This window comes from Podarcis bocagei (assembly GCF_964188305.1).
Source record: "Podarcis bocagei genome assembly, chromosome: 5".
Classification (NCBI taxonomy): Eukaryota; Metazoa; Chordata; class Lepidosauria; order Squamata; family Lacertidae; genus Podarcis; species Podarcis bocagei.
The window spans coordinates 4,658,488-4,676,063 of NC_138129.1; the positions used below are offsets into that span (position 1 = coordinate 4,658,488).

Below are 17,576 nucleotides of genomic sequence, written 5' to 3' on the forward strand. Positions count from 1 at the left end.
CCCCAAAGCGGGTGGTTTCCAGATGTGCTTGGCTACAGCAGGGGCAGATGGGAACATCTGGAAACAGCCTGCTTTGGGGGAAAGGCTGAGTTTGGCCAATCGCTTTCTTACTATTTCACAAGGGTATTGGGAGGCAAAACTGGTTTGCAGGCAGAGATCTGAATGCTTCCTTGAATTTCTTGGAAACAGAGTTGGATAGAAATGGAATAAGCACATCTCATATCTCTCGCTTGTCGTGTTCCTTCATGTGCTCTGTTTATAAGAAGATCAAGGTTTCTAAAACAATGAAGGCCTCATCCACCAACCTCTCTGCCTTTCTCAGCTTTTCCTGGCCAGGCACACATTTAAAGGTTAAACCACAGAGCCTAGGACTTGCCGATCAGAAGGTTGGCAGTTCGAATCCCCACGACGGGGTGAGCTCCCATTGCTCAGTCCCAGCTCCTGCCAACCTAGCAGTTCGAAAGCATGTCAAAGTGCAATTAGATAAATAGGTACCGCTCTGGCGGGAAGGTAAACGGCGTTTCCATGTGCTGCTCTGGTTCGCCAGAAGTGGCTTAGTCATGCTGGCCACATGACCCGGAAGCTGTACGCCGGCTTCCTCGGCCAGTAAAGCGAGATGAGCGCCGCAACCCCAGAGTCGGCCGCGACTGGACCTAATGGTCAGGGGTCCCTTTAACTTTACCTAATGCACATTTAAAGCTCAAGACTTCTCCAAAATAATCCTGGAAACTCTAGTTTCCTCTTTACGGAGTTGCAGTTCCCAGCAGGACAGTTCCCAGGATTCTTTGGGGGAAGTTGTGGACATTAGATGCGTTTTTAATGCAGGAGGTCCTTGGCCCCCCCTAAGGGGGAAAATGTTCCTAGCTAGAGATCCAGGAGCGAATTGTGCAGAGGACGCACAAACAACTTCCATCCAAGAGACAAACAGCGGCGTGTGTGCTGAACGGTACAAAACAATGGGAAGCCCCAACGCCTTTTCTTTCCTCTTATCAGTTTCCTCGGACACGCTCCTTTCTCTGGGTCAGTTTCCTGTGCGGACGCTGGTCCATTTCCTCGATTCAACTTGCGAGCCTTTTGGAGACGTCCAAGCTGTTCTAAAAAAAACCCAGGTTGGCTTTTACAGCCCAAATCTCCACCGAGGCCCGCTAACTGATCAGAGAAAACAAACCGAGGCAACCCAAGGAGCAATGCTATAGCTGTTTTTATCTTTGTTGCTTATCTGTTGCGACAGGCCAGAACAAAAGCGAGTTACGAAACGTCACAGATACATCACCCAACGGGTTGTGCATGTAAATCAGTTCGTGCTCAGAGTTCATGTTTCTCCCACGTCTTTACAAGCCTGTCTGTCAAGATGCCTGATGACACCTGAGAATTGCCCTTCCTGGCCTGTCTGAAACATCCTTTGGAAATGGTGAACACCTTGGCTCCTGAAGCCAAAGGCCTGCAACATTCAGACATAGATTTGTGCTCATTTGACAGTTCAGCTTGGCCACGCAACAGACACTTGTCAAACCGGTTTGCAGAGGGCGAGCTTCCAGGAATTTCCTGCTACCGTGACCTGAGGGGTGGGGTTGGGGGGTTTCTAGGAGCCAAACCTCCCTGTTGTATCGCTCTCTGTACTATTTCAGACATGCGGTTTATGCACTTCTCCATGTGCGTTTGCATTTTATTTATGGCACCTTAGACTTCTTGCTGATCGCCGAAGAATTGATGCTTTTGAATTCTGGTGCTGGAGGAGACTCTTGAGAGTCCCATGGACTGCAAGAAGATCAAACCTCTCCATTCTGAAGGAAATCAGCCCTGAGTGCTCACTGGAAGGACAGATCCTGAAGCTGAGGCTCCAAGACTTTGGCCACCTCATGATAAGAGAAGACTCTTCTCTGGAAAAGACCCTGATATTGGGAAAGATGGAGGGCACAAGGAGAAGGGGACGACAGAGGACGAGATGGTGGGACAGTGTTCTGGAAGCTACCAGCATGAGTTTGACCAAACTGCGGGAGGCAGTGGAAGACAGGAGTGCCGGGCGTGCTCTGGTCCAGGGGGTCACGAAGAGTAGGACACGACTAAACAACAACAAGACTTCTTGCAACAAAGCGAAGCCGGCAGGCAGGCGGCTCCAAGACGGACAACTTCCCGTCCCCCACCGGACAGCCTTCATCCTCCCTTTTCCTCCGCGCCTCGTCCCCTGCCAGAGGCTCCCTGTCCCACCCCTTGCTGGCGAGAGCCCTGGTGTTGGTGTCAGTTTCAGGGCCAGGCGCGCGTCCGCCTCCCGTCCGCGCCCCCGGGGAGGAAGAAGCATGATTTGCGTCCGCTGGCTTCCTGGAGGGGACTATCCCTCTCGCCCCCTCCTGCGCTCCTTCCTCCCGCTCCGGCTGCCCTGTGCGTAATTGCGCGCGGAAGCTCGGCAGGTGATGGTCCTATAACTATGCGAGCCATGCTTCAGGGCGAAGGCCAGGGCGAACCGGCGCGGGAAGGGTTAACTCCGAAGGGTGCAGAGCCTGGGAAGGACGCGCAGCCCAGCCGGGTAAGCCGGAGAGGAGGGCGAAGGGTGCAGGCAGTGGCCTCAGCCAGGACTAGCAGCTTGGCCAATTTGGAGAGGTGGCTTTTCTTGCGCGTGGCTCCGCGGAGCGCTGCGATGCTGGCTGTGCGCCCTCACAGTCGGTTCCAAGAGGGTTTCTATATTTGAGCATTTTAAAGGGGGTGGGAGGCGCTCCCGGGCCGTTTGCCTGCCAAAAGTCTAAGCCAGGCAGCCGGAGAGGGTGGCGCTTGACTTGCAGAGGCGGCACGGGGAGATCCTTTGGCAAGGAGGAAGCGGCCAGGAGCAGAATTTACCTATGCGCGTTTGCAATTCTCTCTTTAATTCCGCGGGCTATGCAAAGTAAAACGCGAGGGAGGCAAGGGGATGCAGACATATAGACCCGAGCGCCAGACCCCACGCAATTCGGTGGCTTTGCATGCGAAAAAGCTCTTGTCATCTCCACTTACAAGGATTTCAGGTGGTATCTGCGGAACTCGATGCAGCAGGGGGCAGCAAGGGCCACCGACACGGATGGCTTTAAGAGAGGATTGGACAGATTCATGGAGAATGGTACCTACGGGACCGCCTCTCCTGGTATCCCCCGCGGAGGACCTTAAGGTCCACAAATGACAACACTTTGGAGATCCCAAGTCGCAAGGTGGTCAGATTGGTCTCAACTAGGGCCAGGGCCTTTTCAGTACTGGCCCCGACTTGGTGGAACACACTGTCCCAAGAGACCAGGGCCCTGCGGGACTTGACATCTTTCCGCAGAGCCTGCAAGACAGAGCTGTTCCGCCTGGCCTTTGGTTTGGACTCAGTCTGACCCTTATGTTTCCCTCCCCTTATGGTTTTGATTTATGGGCTACTTTTAAAATGAAACTGCATTTTAAATTGCATTTTAATCTGTATTTTAAATTGGTTTTTCCCCCTATTATGCTTTTACTGTAATTTTACTGGTGTTAGCCGCCCTGAGCCTGGCTCTGGCTGGGGAGGGCAGGGTATAAATAAAATTTATTATTAGTATTATTATTATTAAGGCTCCTTGCTCTGCCTCCACATCTGGAGACACCAATGCTTCTAAATGCCAGTTGCTGGAAACCACCGGAGCGGAGAGTTGCTGTTGCATTTGGGTCCTGAGTTCGAGTTTCCCTTTGGGGCATTTGATTGGCTGCTCTGAGAACAGGATACTGGGCGAAAAGGGCCTCTGGTCTGATCCAAAAGCCTCTTACGTTTTTATGTAGTGGGAAAGTGTGCTCTTTAGATAGCCTGACCTACCTCACAGGGCTGTTGTGAGGAATGCAGAGGAGGAGAACCGCGCATCCACCTTGAGCTCCCTGGAGGAAAAAAGTCAGGGTATAAATATAACAATAAGAAAAATAAATCAGTGTTAGTACGTTGAGGGCTGCATCTGAGACATGTCACTCTTATCACTGACAGGTCTTGATGTTGAAAGCGGAAGTAGCCCTAAGGGAGACTGTGCTTCTGAGCATGTGCAGAGTGCTGTTCCTCAGGGGGGCAGTGCAGGTGCCTGCACTAGCCCAGCGTCAGGCCAGGCTCAAGATCAGGGGCCAGCAACCTTTTTCAGTCGTGGGCCGGTCCATCGTCCCTCAGACCATGTGGTGGGCCGGACTATATTTTGGGGGGAAATATGAACAAATTCCTATGCCCCACAAAGAACCCAGAGATGCATTTTAAATAAAAGGACACATTCTACTCATGTAAAAACACGCTGATTCCCAGACCGTCCACCGGCTGGATTGAGAAGGCGATTGGGCCGGATCTGGCCCCCCGGGCCTTAGGTTGCCTACCCCTGCTCAAGATGCTTTGCTGCCTGAGGCACAGGACGCAAGATGCCCATTTTATGGGCGTAAGCCGGCCAGACTGAAGATACAGCCTCATGGCAACGCTGGCAGACAGCATCTCCCAACCCCTGAAGGGAGCCAGGCTAACTTAGAGGGCTCAGGCCAGAACTCTACCCTTCAGCACCAGAGATGGGGAAGCTTTTTCAGGCTGGGGCCCGCATTGCCTTCTAACCAACGTTCCAGGGGCCACATGTCAGAGGTGAGCAGGGCCAGATTTAGGTTTGAAGAGGCCCTAAGCTCCTGAAAGTAATGGGACCCTTCATATGTCCAGCTGTCCTTCGTCAATAACAAATTGTCGCTGCTTTTTGTGTTGAATATACGCTCTCTGGTAATTTATGGACCTAATAGGTATCTGAAGCCATTTGCACGTAACAAAATATGTATTTATGTATTTTATCAAAGTAATTGTTGAACTGAAATACAATAAAGAAGAAGTACTAATATTGAAATACAATTAATTAGTATATTGATAGTGAAATAATTATTAAGCTCTAACTTAAAATGATTTTTTTTATTCATAACAAACTTAATAATGCAAACACATTGGCATTTGGCATTTACCAAGACTCATAATCTAATCTCTGGAAACTTGCTATAACATTAAATAATAATTGTAGGTTTTATTTTGTTTGTTTTTTATCTTATATTTTGGAAATGTATATCCAGGTGTTTTTTTCTCTTTAATTTTTTGGGGGGCCCCAAGAGAGTGGGGCCCTAAGCTGTAGCTTGTTTAAAGGTAAAGGTAAAGGGACCCCTGACCATTAGGTCCAGTCATGACCGACTCTGGGGTTGCAGCGCTCATCTCGCTTTATTGGCCGAGGGAGCCGGTGTACAGCTTCCGGGTCATGTGGCCAGCATGACTAAGCCGCTTCTGGCAAACCAGAGCAGCGCACGGAAATGCCGTTTACCTTCCCGCCAGATTGGTACCTATTTATCTACTTGCACTTTGACGTGCTTTTGAACTGCTAGGTTGGCAGGAGCAGGGACCAAGCAACGGGAGCTCACCCCGTTGTGGGGATTCGAACCACCGTCCTTCTGATCGGCAAGCCCTAGGCTCTGTGGTTTAACCCACAGTGCCACCCGCGTCCTGTAGCTTGTTTAGCTTATACATAAATCTGGCCCTGGAGGTGAGCAGGGGCCAGGAACAAAAGTGGAGTGGGCAACAAATGTAGGCTAGTTTCTACCCACACTTGCACACTCCTCTCTCCATCCTTCCCCCAGGAAAATAAGAGGAATTGTCAGAGTTCCAGGGCACCTTCCAGCTGTGCAGAAACACTCAAGGAAGGTGAAAAACAGCAGCAATGATGGGCAGAGGCTGTGCTATCGTCAGGCCAACTAGGCATCCGCCTCAGGCACAGACCTCCGAGGGGTGGGCACAGTTTCATACAGCTTAGTTTCTGTTTTACCAATCCTGTGAACTTAACAGCAGCAGCACGAAGACTTCCAAAGTCCATGCTGCCGCTGCGCTAGGAAAACCTCTCTTCGTGCCACGACAAAAGCTCCTGGATAAAGTGCCAGATGTTTCTGTTGCCCTAAGGACCCTCCATGCACTTCCAGCATCAGTGGCGAGTGGGGAACGCAAAGCTCGAGTTTGCAGAACTGTCTTACGTTTAAGAATGTTGCAAGGGGGACTAGTCGGTTTGGCAAATCTATCAGCTGAGCATGTGCCCAAGCTGACTGCGCTTGACCCGAAGGAGCTGGCGATGACAAAGTTTGCCAAGGAAAAGGCACACAAAGTGAGATTGTTATCTGCATGAATGGAAACATGTAACATCGCAGTTCACAAGATTATTCAAAATGGTTTGTGTCCTCAAGCGTTTTCTTTTGTATTTGAGGAAGGTGCTCAAAGATGGTTGCATTATGCTTATCCTTACACTCTAAAATAAATTTAGCGCTTCCAAGTTTTGTGCTTTTGATTTTTCAACTGCTTCTGAAAATTGAAGCTAGCAATTTTGGGGGTGGGTTGCAAGTACAGTGGCTTGGGTTACGTACTTAATTCGTTCCGGAGGTCCGTTCTTAACCTGAAACTGTTCTTAACTTGAAGCACCACTTTAGCTAATGGGGCCTCCCGCTGCTGCTGCGCCGCCAGAGCACGATTTCTGTTCTCATCCTGAAGCAAAGTTCTTAATCCGAGGTACTGTACTATTTCTGGGTTAGCAGAGTCTGTAACCTGAAGCGTCTGTAACCTGAAGCGTCTGTAACCCGAGGTACCACTGTAGTTAGCCATGCCTAGGGTGCAAAATAGCCTGGTGATAGGTGCAGCCTGGAGAGAGCACTGAAGGCCAGTTAGAGAGGCCTAATTTTCCTCTCAGCTGCTCTAACACCTTCCCACTGCTTTGCCCCCTCTGCCCTAAATCTGCCACCTAAGGCCATTGCCTCCTTCTGCCTCGTGGTAGGACTGCTTTGGCGCTTCCCATAATGTGCAAGTTGTTGATCACTGTGAGGACAGGTTGCTGGACTAGCCAGCCCATAATGCCTGCTGGCCCCACCTTCCTCCCCACACCTCCAGGATTTCATGTGCACACAAGACTTTGCCTTCCTGCATATCCACCGACAACATTCTCAATCTGCAGCAAGCTTTGATTTTCGGAAATCGGAATGAAACCCTGAAATATACTCAGAGTCGCAAAGTGATTTCATGCTCTTTATTCAGCTCATAGTGGTGAGGAGGAATGAATGAAAGTCCCCTCAAAGTATCTGCTTTATATACATTATTTACACAATGGGCTGCACATGATTGGCTAATTCCGGAATTCTACTGTAAGCCAATCAGGTTGTGGATTCACTTCTATCTGGAGCAGGATTGGGTGGATCCTGCCAACCAATCATACTGCTGCATTGTTCTAGGACCAATCAGACTGCTGCATTCTGAATCCTATTGTTCTAGGACCAATCGGACTGCTGCAATTTGGATCCTATTGTTCTAAGACCAATCAGACTGCTGCAGTTTGGATCCTATTGTTCTAGGACCAATCAGACTGCTGCATTCTGAATGCTATTGTTCTAGGACCAATCAGACTGCTGCAATTTGGATCCTATTGTTCTAGGACCAATCAGACTGCTGCAGTTTGGATCCTATTCAACTCAGTACATAACAAACCCGTTTCTCAAGAAGCGCTTTTCATGGACTAAAAATACGCAGCAGTTCTAGATTGTGTGAGGACTACACAGGGGAAAAGAAAACAAGCACTCCATTGACTCTGGAACAAAATGTGTGTGTGCTGCCATAATACTAGGGGATGAGAAATGCCAGAAGCAGGCGATGTTGCTCTCAGACAGTGCGTGGAAGCAAAGAGCTGGCCAAGCCTTTCCTGGGTGCCACGGCCTGTGCCCTGCTTGGACAAGCGCCCAGGGGAACTTCAGGGTGCCGGCCAAGTAGGTGAAGTTTGGTAAAGCATTAATGAACGTGCCCAGGTCCCTGGCTGTGTCGTCATCGCCTTCTCTTGTTGCCACAATGAATCACAGCCCTCGTTCCTTCCAGAAATGTGTCTGCAGTCCCCCAGTGAGGGTTCCTCTGATTGGCCTAATTACCGTACTTCCTGCCGTTGGGACAGGGTAAAAAAGTGTAACAGGGTCAGTGCAAGAAATTTGGGCACCAGAGGCGATCGCAAAATGGCACGTCCTCCCACCAGGGAAGATGGGGTGAGTGAAGATGTACATCAGGAACCAGGGAGGAATTGATCGAATTAACCTTACCTGACACTTGAAGAGGGAATCAAAGCCCATTTGGGGAGGTGGGGGCTCTGCTCTGAATCACGCTGGCAGGGTGCAAAGCCCAGGAGGCCCCCAGGAGTCAGCCTTTTCAGTATCCTCCCTGGGGTGGCAGGAGACTGGTAAAGTAAAGGTAAAGGGATCCCTGACCGTTAGGTCCAGTCGCGACCGACTCTGGGGTTGCGGCACTCATCTCGCTTTACTGGCCGAGGGAGCCGACGTTTGTCTGCAGACAGTTTTTTCCGGGTCATGTGGCCAGCATGACTAAGCCACTTCTGGCAAGCCAGAGCAGCACACGGAAACGCCGTTTACCTTCCCGCCAGAGCGGTACCTATTTATCTACTTGCACTTTGACGTGCTTTCGAACTGCTAGGTGGGCAGGAGCAGGGACCGAGCAACAGGAACTCACCCCGTTGCGGGGATTCGAACTGCCGACCTTCTGATCGGCAAGTCCTAGGCCCTGTGGTTTAACCCACAGCACCACCCGCGTCCCAGGAGACTGGTAGCGCCCTCTATTTGCTGAGAGGCTGCTGTTGAGGTGGGGTGGGGGGCTGCCGAGGTGACAGATTCAGCCCCCAAGGAGTGTGCCACAGCCATTGCTGTTACTGCAGCTGCAGCCGGTGATGCATTCCTTGGAGGCCAGATATGCTGCCCCTATAGATCCTGCCACCCGAGGCAGTTGCCTCACCTTGCGTCATGGATGGGCCGGCCCTGATAAGTAACCAAGATGAGGACCAAGAGGCAGTGTCCGGCTACGAGCCTCAGTCAGTTAAAAGCTCTTTGGAACCAAGAGGCTATTAAAGGAAGGTGCCACGTGGTCCTTCCTGGTCAGTGCCCTCCCTTCCATCCCACAGGGTTCCTGAGCTGGGGGGCCACCACTGAGAAGACTCTGGATGGAGCAGCCATCTTTTGGAGCTCTCTGGATGTTTTGGGACTACAACACCCATCAGTCCCTGCCAGCAGAGCCAGGCTCCAGCTAGCCACAGCATCACATGGCTGGTAGTGATGGGAGTTGTAGCCTAAAATATTTGGGGCGTCTCACAATAGGGAAGGAAGCACTGGATGCTGGAGCCACAATCCCCCATACTTCAGATAGTGGGACCACTTTGAAGGGAGCCTTCTTAGTGCAGGGGTTATTGTTTTTTGTTTACTGTGTTATGTATTATTCTGTTCTTATATTGTCAAACACCATGCGATCCTTGAAGGAGCAACTGAACAGCAACTGAACTGCAGGCACAACAGGGCTGTTCTGTTCTGCAGCCCTCTGTGAAAATATGTGCTTCTAAAATTATCTGCAGCCGCTTTCCAGCTGCCGACACCCGATCCGTCGCAGGCAGCTTGTGAAATGTCTCCCCATCTCCTTCCCACCCCTGTTTATGCTGCTATTATCCCTCCGGTCTAAGGAGCTGAGGTTGGCATATCAATCTGTTTCCTTTCACAACGCCCCTGCGAGGGAGCGTGCAGGATGAGGGAAGTTTCCACACTACAGTTCATGGCTGGCTGGGTGTGGATCTGAACAACGATCTCTCCAGCCTGGGCTGAGGGCTGCACGCCAGGCGAGGGCAGAGCCAGAATTAAGAACAGGTGGAGACGCTTGCAAAAGTATCCTGAATTAACTAATCCAGAATAAAGACTACTGCCCTGCGTCCATTTTTGCCATGGTCACCTCAGATTAAAATTCCCAAACTTTGGCGAGTCTACTCAGGAGTAAGCGGTTCTGCTGAGAAAGCCATCATCCTGAGCCCCACCCCGCAAGATAAGATGGCCTTGGCTGTTGAATGAGCCTTCACTCTGATTTTTTTTTGCAGGAAAGTAAGAAGGTGTTGTCAAAGCAAGTGTGATCCCACACTCTCCAGTACATTTCCCTGTGATTTATTACCAAAAAAAACAACCCACCTGATCTTTTTGGGGAACTAGGTTTGCTGTGCAAGAGCTCCCAATGCACTATAATTGCACAACCTGAATTTGTTGTTATGTGATTGAACCCTGCCCTCAAACAGCAGCAGCTGGGGCAGGCTTTCAGTTTGAAGTGGTAACTCAAAAAGGACTAGAATCTTGCTTTTGCTTTATTTTTAAAGAAAGATGCTTTCTGAGAGCAATATTCTATTCTTTATGTGTGTGCGATCTTGAAACATTTGAAGTCCTGTTTTCTCTTTCTCGTCTTCTCTCTCTCTCTGTCTCTCACACACCACTGCTGCCTGGAAAGTTGTGATTATGCCCAATTTACAGCTGGGGAATTGAGGTCAAGAAAGGTGATTGAAGAGTCCTTGAGGAAGCTTGCTTTCCTCAACCACATATTCTCTTCTGGTTCTTTGTTATCCACCGAAAAAACTTCCATTGCCTCTTTTGAACACCGGCCAGACTCTGGACTTTGGATGTTGTCGTGACTTGAGAGAGGTCAGGTCACTTCGACACCGTGTTCAGAAATTGTATTTTAGGCCTATCAGGAAATGCTGAAACCCCACTCAGTGTCAAAGGAAGAGGCAGCAGTCAGGAGAGAGAGAGAGAGAGAGAGAGAGAGAGAGAGCGCTTTCTCTGGGTCTGCCAAATCCCTGATCTTACATAAGATGAACATAGCAATTCCTTCAATTCCTTGGTCAACACACTAAGAAGCTCGTGTTTAGAGAGGAATTTTACCCCCCTCTGACAGTGGGATCAAGGCAACCCGATAGGATTTTGCACTGTGGAAACTCCCTGCTGTTTGAATATAGGGCTAGATGCAGGCCAGATTAGAGCATTGTAGAGAAACTGCAGAGGGACGCGGGTGGCGCTGTGGGTTAAACCACAGAGCCGAGGGCTTGCCGATCAGAAGGTCGGCGGTTCGAATCCCCGTGACGGGGTGAGCGCCCGTTGCTCGGTCCCTGCTCCTGCCAACCTAGCAGTTCGAAAACACGTCAAAGTGCAAGTAGATAAATAGGTACCACTCCGGCGGGAAGCTAAACGGCGTTTCTGTGCACTGCTCTGGTTCGCCAGAAGCGGCTTAGTCCTGCTGGCCACATGACCCGGAAGCTGTACGCCGGCTCCCTCAGCTAATAAAGCGAGATGAGCGCCACAACCCCAGAGTCGGCCACGACTTGACCTAATGGTCAGGGGTCCCTTTACCTTTACCTGCAGAGAAACTGCAGAAGGGATTTTCATATCCAGCATCTCTACAGACCCTCCCATGTCAGAGGCAATAGGCACTGGGAGGTTGTGAGGAAGAAACCTGCAGCCATCCAGCTGGGGGTGATGGCACCTGTAGCCCCAAACACCTGGAGGCTGGCAAAGTCTGCAGTAGGGGAGCACAGAAGTCTGCTATATATTAGACCACGTTTCCATCTAGCTCAGCATACTCTACTTTGACTGGCAGAAGCTCCCAGAATTCTTTGGGTGCTTTACATGCAGGATAATAATAATAATAATAATAATAATAATAATAATAATAATAATAATAATAATAATAATAATAATAATATTTTTTTTATATACCCCACAATCCCCGGCCAAAGCCGGGCTCAGGGCGGCTAACACCAATAAAATTACAATAAAAACATAATAGAAAATAAATAAATAAAGCAATTTAAAATACAGGTTAAACAATTTAAAATGCAGCCTCATTTTAAAAGTAGCCCATAAATCAAAACCATAAGGGGAGGGAAACATAAGGGTCAGACTGAGTCCGAACCAAAGGCCAGGCGGAACAGCTCTGTCTTGCAGGCCCTGCGGAAAGATGTCAAGTCCCCCAGGGCCCTGGTCTCTTTGGACAGAGCGTTCCACCAAGTCGGGGCCAGTACTGAAAAGGCCCTGGCCCTAGTTGAGACCAATCTAACCACCTTGTGACTTGGGACTTCCAAGGTGTTGCCATTTGTGGACCTTAAGGTCCTCCGCGGGGCATACCAGGAGAGGCGGTCCCGTAGGTACGAGGGTCCTAGGCCGCACAGGGCTTTAAAGATGAAACCTTTCTTCAAAGTGTGAAAAGCCAGATATACTGTGTTTTGGGGAAGGCTCTCCTGGGCATTTCTGCAGAGCGGGGCCCTTGACCTATGCCCCAAAGTCCTCCCTCGAGTGCGCCACTTTGACAGGGATGCGATGCTCCCCTCATGCCCAACTGAATTTCCCAGAGGTGCCCAGTTCACCACTGCCAGATGCTCACCAAAGTGAACACCTTCTGATCTACCAGGGCTGCTCTTTAACATTTTCTTACATTTGCATTAGAGAAGGCAGGATTTGCTACCTTTGCAGGGTGTGTGTGTGTTCAAGAGATGCTCTCCTCACCTGCCAGCATCTCCTTTCCAGGTGAAACCAGCCTTACCTCTCCACCGGAAGGTTTGCTATGCCCTTGGAGGAGCCCCGTATCAGCTCACAGGAAACGCCGTCGGGTTTTTCCTCCAGATCTTCTTGCTGGATGTCGTGCAGGTGAGTCTCCATCCTGGCACTCAGCTACATTCGTCAAAAAACAGTGATCTGAATGAGTTATAAACTCGCCACAGTTCAAGAAGGACAGTGACAAACTGGAACGTGTCCAGAGGAGGGCAACCAAAATGGTCAAAGGCCTGGAAACGATGCCTTATGAGGAACGGCTAAGGGAGCTGGGCATGTTTAGCCTGGAGAAGAGGAGGTTAAGGGGTGATATGATAGCCATGTTCAAATATATAAAAGGATGTCACATAGAGGAGGGAGAAAGGTTGTTTTCTGCTGCTCCAGAGAAGCGGACACGGAGCAATGGATCCAAACTACAAGAAAGAAGATTCCACCTAAACATTAGGAAGAACTTCCTGACAGTAAGAGCTGTTCGACAGTGGAATTTGCTGCCAAGGAGTGTGGTGGAGTCTCCTACTTTGGAGGTCTTTAAGCAGAGGCTTGACAACCATATGTCAGGAGTGCTCTGATGGTGTTTCCTGCTTGGCAGGGGGTTGGACTCGATGGCCCTTGTGGTCTCTTCCAACTCTATGATTCTATGAAACATGCAACACCAGATAGTGCCAGACAGCACAAAACTTTTGCATAGCATTTTTCCATAGGTTTTCCCCCCTTTTGTTATAACAATTTGATTTCTGACTTATTTATAGCGGTTTTTCCCCTGTGTGCAGATCCACCCCTGGTTTGTTTGCAGGGAGATGAAATGTTGGTTTCTTAATATGATGATGTTGATGATTTATTATTTATACCCTGCCCAACTAAGAGGCTTCCAGCAGGATACTATAATACAATGATTCATCAAATATTAAAAGCTTCCCTAAACAGGGCTGCCTTCAGATGTCTTCTAAAAGTCTGGCAGTTGTTGTTCTGCTTGACATCTGGTGGGAGGGCGTTCCACAGGGAGGGTGCCACTACCAAGAAGGCCCTCTGCCTGGTTCCCTGTAACTCAGCGGCGTAGCATGAGTTGTCAGCACCCGGGGCAACGCAAGTAATTTGCGCCCCCTAACCCGGGGCAAGGCACGTAATTTGCGCCCCCCAACCCCTAACCTGCGAGTTGCCGCTGGCGCTGCCACCCAAACGACGCCGCTTGCCCGGAGGAGGAGGGGGGCAGAGAGGCGAGGAAAATGGAACGGCCCAGCAGCTGCAGCAGCAGCGGTGGAGCCGGGGCTGTGAGGAGGGGCTGCCTGGTGCGTCCTCCGCGGCAAGCGCTGAGAGCCGCTGCCTGCCGGGCGCCTTCAGCCCGGACGCGCGCACAGCTCGTCGGCTCCGCTACAGCCTGCGCCCGAGGCTCTTCGGCGACTCCGGAGGCAGCGAGTGCGCCCCCCAGATGTTGCGCCTGGTGCGGCTTGCCCCCCTTGCACCCCCCACGCTATGCCACTGCTGTAACTTGGCTTCTCACAGGGAGGGAACCACCAGAAGGCCCTCGGTGCTGGACCTCAGTGTCTGGGAAGAATGATGGGGGTGGAGATGCTCCTTCAGGTATACTGGGCTGAGGCCGTTTAGGGCTTTAAAGGTCAACACCAACACTTTGAATTCTGCTCAGAAATGTACTGGAAGTCAATGTAGGTCTTTCAAGACCGGAGCTATATGGTCTCAACAGCTGCTCCCAGTCACCAGTCTAGCTGCCGCATTCTGGATTAGTTGTAGTTTCCGGGTCACCTTCAAAGGTAGCCCCACTTAGAGCGCATGGCAGTAGTCCAAGCGGGAGATAACTAGAGCATGCACCACTCTGGCAAGACAGTCTGCGGGCAGATCGGGTCTCAGCCTGCGTACCAGATGGAGCTGGTAGACAGCTGCCCTGGATACAGAATTGACCTGCACCTCCATGGACAGCTGTGAGTCCAAAATGACTCCCAGGCTGCGCACCTGGTCCTTCTGATTTGCACACAAGGAGGTTTGAGAATGTTGCATTATTATCCCATGTTTTCCTGTGCATTTATCTGTCATTTTCCTTATTGCAAAAAGTCTGGGTTTTGTTGCACAAGACCTCTCTTCAATCAACTCCAATAGTGCAGCTTCAATTTGCTATTTTGTGATGGAGCCCACATTCAGGGCATTCATTTAAAGCAGTAGGATGCCACTTCAAACAGTCATGGATTCCCCCAAAGAATTCTGGGAGCTGTAGTTTGTGAAAGGATCCCATCCCAGAACTATAGTATTGAACGATCATTCCTTCTTTCCAGGGAACTCTGGGAATTGTAGTTCTGGGAGAGAAATTCTGGGAGCTGTAGTTTGTGAAAGGATCCCATCCCAGAACTATAGTATTGAACGATCATTCCTTCTTTCCAGGGAACTCTGGGAATTGTAGTTCTGGGTCTCCTTAACAACGCTCAGCACCCTTAATAAACTACAATTCCCAGAGTTCCCTGGAAAGAAGGAATGACTGATTAAAGTGGTATCAAAGTGCTTTAAATGTATGGTAGGAATGTGGCGTTATCCCACTTGAAAATAGCAGTGGTCTGGAAGTGCAATTTATCTGAAGCCGGACTCAGATTAGTTGCTCATGTGACTTCCAGCCCTTGAAATTTATTTCATTTGGCTTTTGGTTTAGGGAAGCTTTTAATGTTTGATGCATTACTGTATTTTAATATTTTGTTGAAAGCTGCCCAGAGTGGCTGGGGAAGCCCAGCTAGATGGGTGGGGTATAATTAATAAATTATTATTATTATTATTATTATTATTATTATTATTATTATTAAAAGGTAAAGGGACCCCTGACCATTAGGTCCAGTCGTGACCGACTCTAGGGTTGCGGCGCTCATCTCGCTTTACTGGCCGAGGGAGCCGGCGTACAGCTTCCAGGTCATGTGGCCAGCATGACTAAGCCGCTTCTGGTGAACCAGAGCAGTGCACGGAAACGCCGTTTACCTTCCCGCCAGAGGGGTACCTATTTATCTACTTGCACTTTGACGTGCTTTTGAACTGCTAGGTTGGCAGGAGCAGGGACCAAGCAACGGGCGCTCACCCCATCGCGGGGATTTGAACCGCCGGCCTTCTGATCGGCAAGTCCTAGGCTCTGTGGTTTAACCCACAGTGCCGCCCACATCCATTATTATTATTATTATTATTATTATTATTATTATTATTATTATTATTATTATTATTTCATAAAATGTGCATACTGCTTGACTGCAGAAAACCTCAGTCATTTACAGAAATAATAAAACAGCACAATTATTAATAAAAGCAATTAAAGCATTCAAAAAAATTCACATTGGCAATAAACTAAACATTCTAGATATCTGGAGAGGCCTGCATAAACAAAACAAGCAAAAGTTTTTAGTAGGCACTGAAAAGAGGGAAGAATCCTGCCTGATGTCAATAGACAGGGAGTTCCGAAGTGTCGGCGGCCATTAGACACTAAATAATCAATTTTGAAATGTTGTTTGGGTTGATGCTCCAGGTCTTTCCACACTGCCTAACAGATTCAGTCTCCCCCTTTGCCTCGATCTAGCTGGAGCCTTTCCATGCTTCGCTGATCCTTTTCCTGGGGAAAGCCTGGGATGCTGTGGCCGACCCCACCATCGGATTCCTGGTCAGCAGAAGCCCCCGCCGGAGGTGGGGCAAACTGATCCCCTGGTGAGTGAGAGGGAAAAGGGGAAACCGGGTGGATCTGTCGGTGTTTTGCAGGAAAGATCAAGAGGCAGCCTGGTCATAAAAGCTAGAGTTGCGTTAAGCCGGTTGCTTCTCATAGGACAGTGGAGTTGGAAGGTACAAAACGAAAAATTCAGCCTTTCTCAACCTGTGGGTCCCCAGATGTTGTTGGACTACATGTTGTTGGACTAGCAAGGCCAGAGCTCAGGGATGATGGGAGTTGTAGTCCAACAACATCTGGGGATGCACAGGTTGAGAACCGCTAGTCCATGTACTTCTGGACCAGAGATTTACAGAAGATTGGAAGGAGTATATGAATTATTTGAAGAGCAACTGTAACCAACAAATTACGCTAGTAGGACTACAAGAAGTTTTGCAAGGAGAAATATAGGAAGTGTTACAAAATAGGAAAAGATAGATATTGGTTATGAGTTTGAAATGTAATAGGGAAAATAAGAAATGCACTCTAAGAGATTAGATTGGAAAATTTTCAGACAGGACTGATGGAAGTCAAAAACATAGCCATATGTTTAATTACTGTTGAAAATGATATGTTAAAAAACTAATTTTTTTATAATTTTTATAATATATGAGAACCGCTAGTCCATGGGTAGGCAAACTAAGGCCCTGGGGCTGGATCTGGCCCAATCGCCTTCTAAATCCGGCCCGCAGATGGTCCGGGAATCAGCCTGTTATTCCATGAGTAGAATGTGTCCTTTTATTTAAAATGCATCTCTGGGTTATTTGTGGGGCATAGGAATTCGTTTATTCCCCCCCAAAAATATAGTCTGGCCCCCCACAAGTTCTGAGGTACAGTGGACCGGCCCCCTGCTGAAAAAGTTTGCTGACCCCCGGTCTAGTCCAACCCCCAGCGATGGGAAGCACGTAATCCTTGGGATAGCTCAGTCCATAGAGCATGAGACTCTGAATCACAGGTTTGTGGGTTCGAGTCCCACACTGGGCAAAAGATTCCTGAGTTGCAGGGGGTTGGACCAGATGACCCTCACAGTCCCTTCTGGCTCTACAAGTCTGTGATTCTATGAGCTCAAAGGGCCAAAGTTGCCGCTTGCACACGCCTCAGGCACTAGTAGGGGAAGCTGCCTTATACCGAGGCCCATCTCTGCCAGTATTGTCTACACTGGCTGGCAGCAGCTTCCGGGGGTTCCGGACAGGGATCTCTCCCAGTCCTACCTGGGAAAGACGCGGAAAGAGCCTGGGACCTTCTGAGAAGATGCTCTAGTGCTGAGCTCCAGCCCTTCCCTTAAGCCAGGGGTAGGCAAACTAAGGCCCGGGGGCCAGATCCGGCCCAATCGCCTTCTCAATCCGGCCCGCAGACGGTCTGGGAATCAGCGTGTTTTTACATGAGTAGAATGTGTCCTTTTATTTAAAATGCATCTCTGGGTTATTTGTGGGGCATAGGAATTTGTTCATATTTATTTCCCAAAATATAGTCCGGCCCCCCACAAGGTCTGAGGGACAGTGGACCGGCCCCC

General features: G+C 49.5%; 1 protein-coding gene across 8 annotated transcripts in view; it reads left to right on the forward strand.

Moving 5' to 3' along the window:
- The first annotated feature begins 1,962 nt into the window (after window positions 1-1,962).
- Window positions 1,963-17,576, forward strand: part of LOC308588080 (sodium-dependent lysophosphatidylcholine symporter 1-B-like) — a 44,128-nt gene continuing 28,514 nt past the window's right edge. For 2 of the 8 annotated variants that reach the window (XM_081196309.1, XM_081196312.1), the window contains exons 1-3: window positions 7,482-8,022; window positions 12,367-12,486; window positions 15,944-16,068. In XM_081196309.1, coding sequence (XP_081052435.1) covers window positions 7,864-8,022; window positions 12,367-12,486; window positions 15,944-16,068 — 404 coding nt within the window. In that variant the 5' untranslated portion in view covers window positions 7,482-7,863. The other 6 variants (XM_081196310.1, XM_081196311.1, XM_081196314.1 and 3 more) reach the window with 6 other exon arrangements.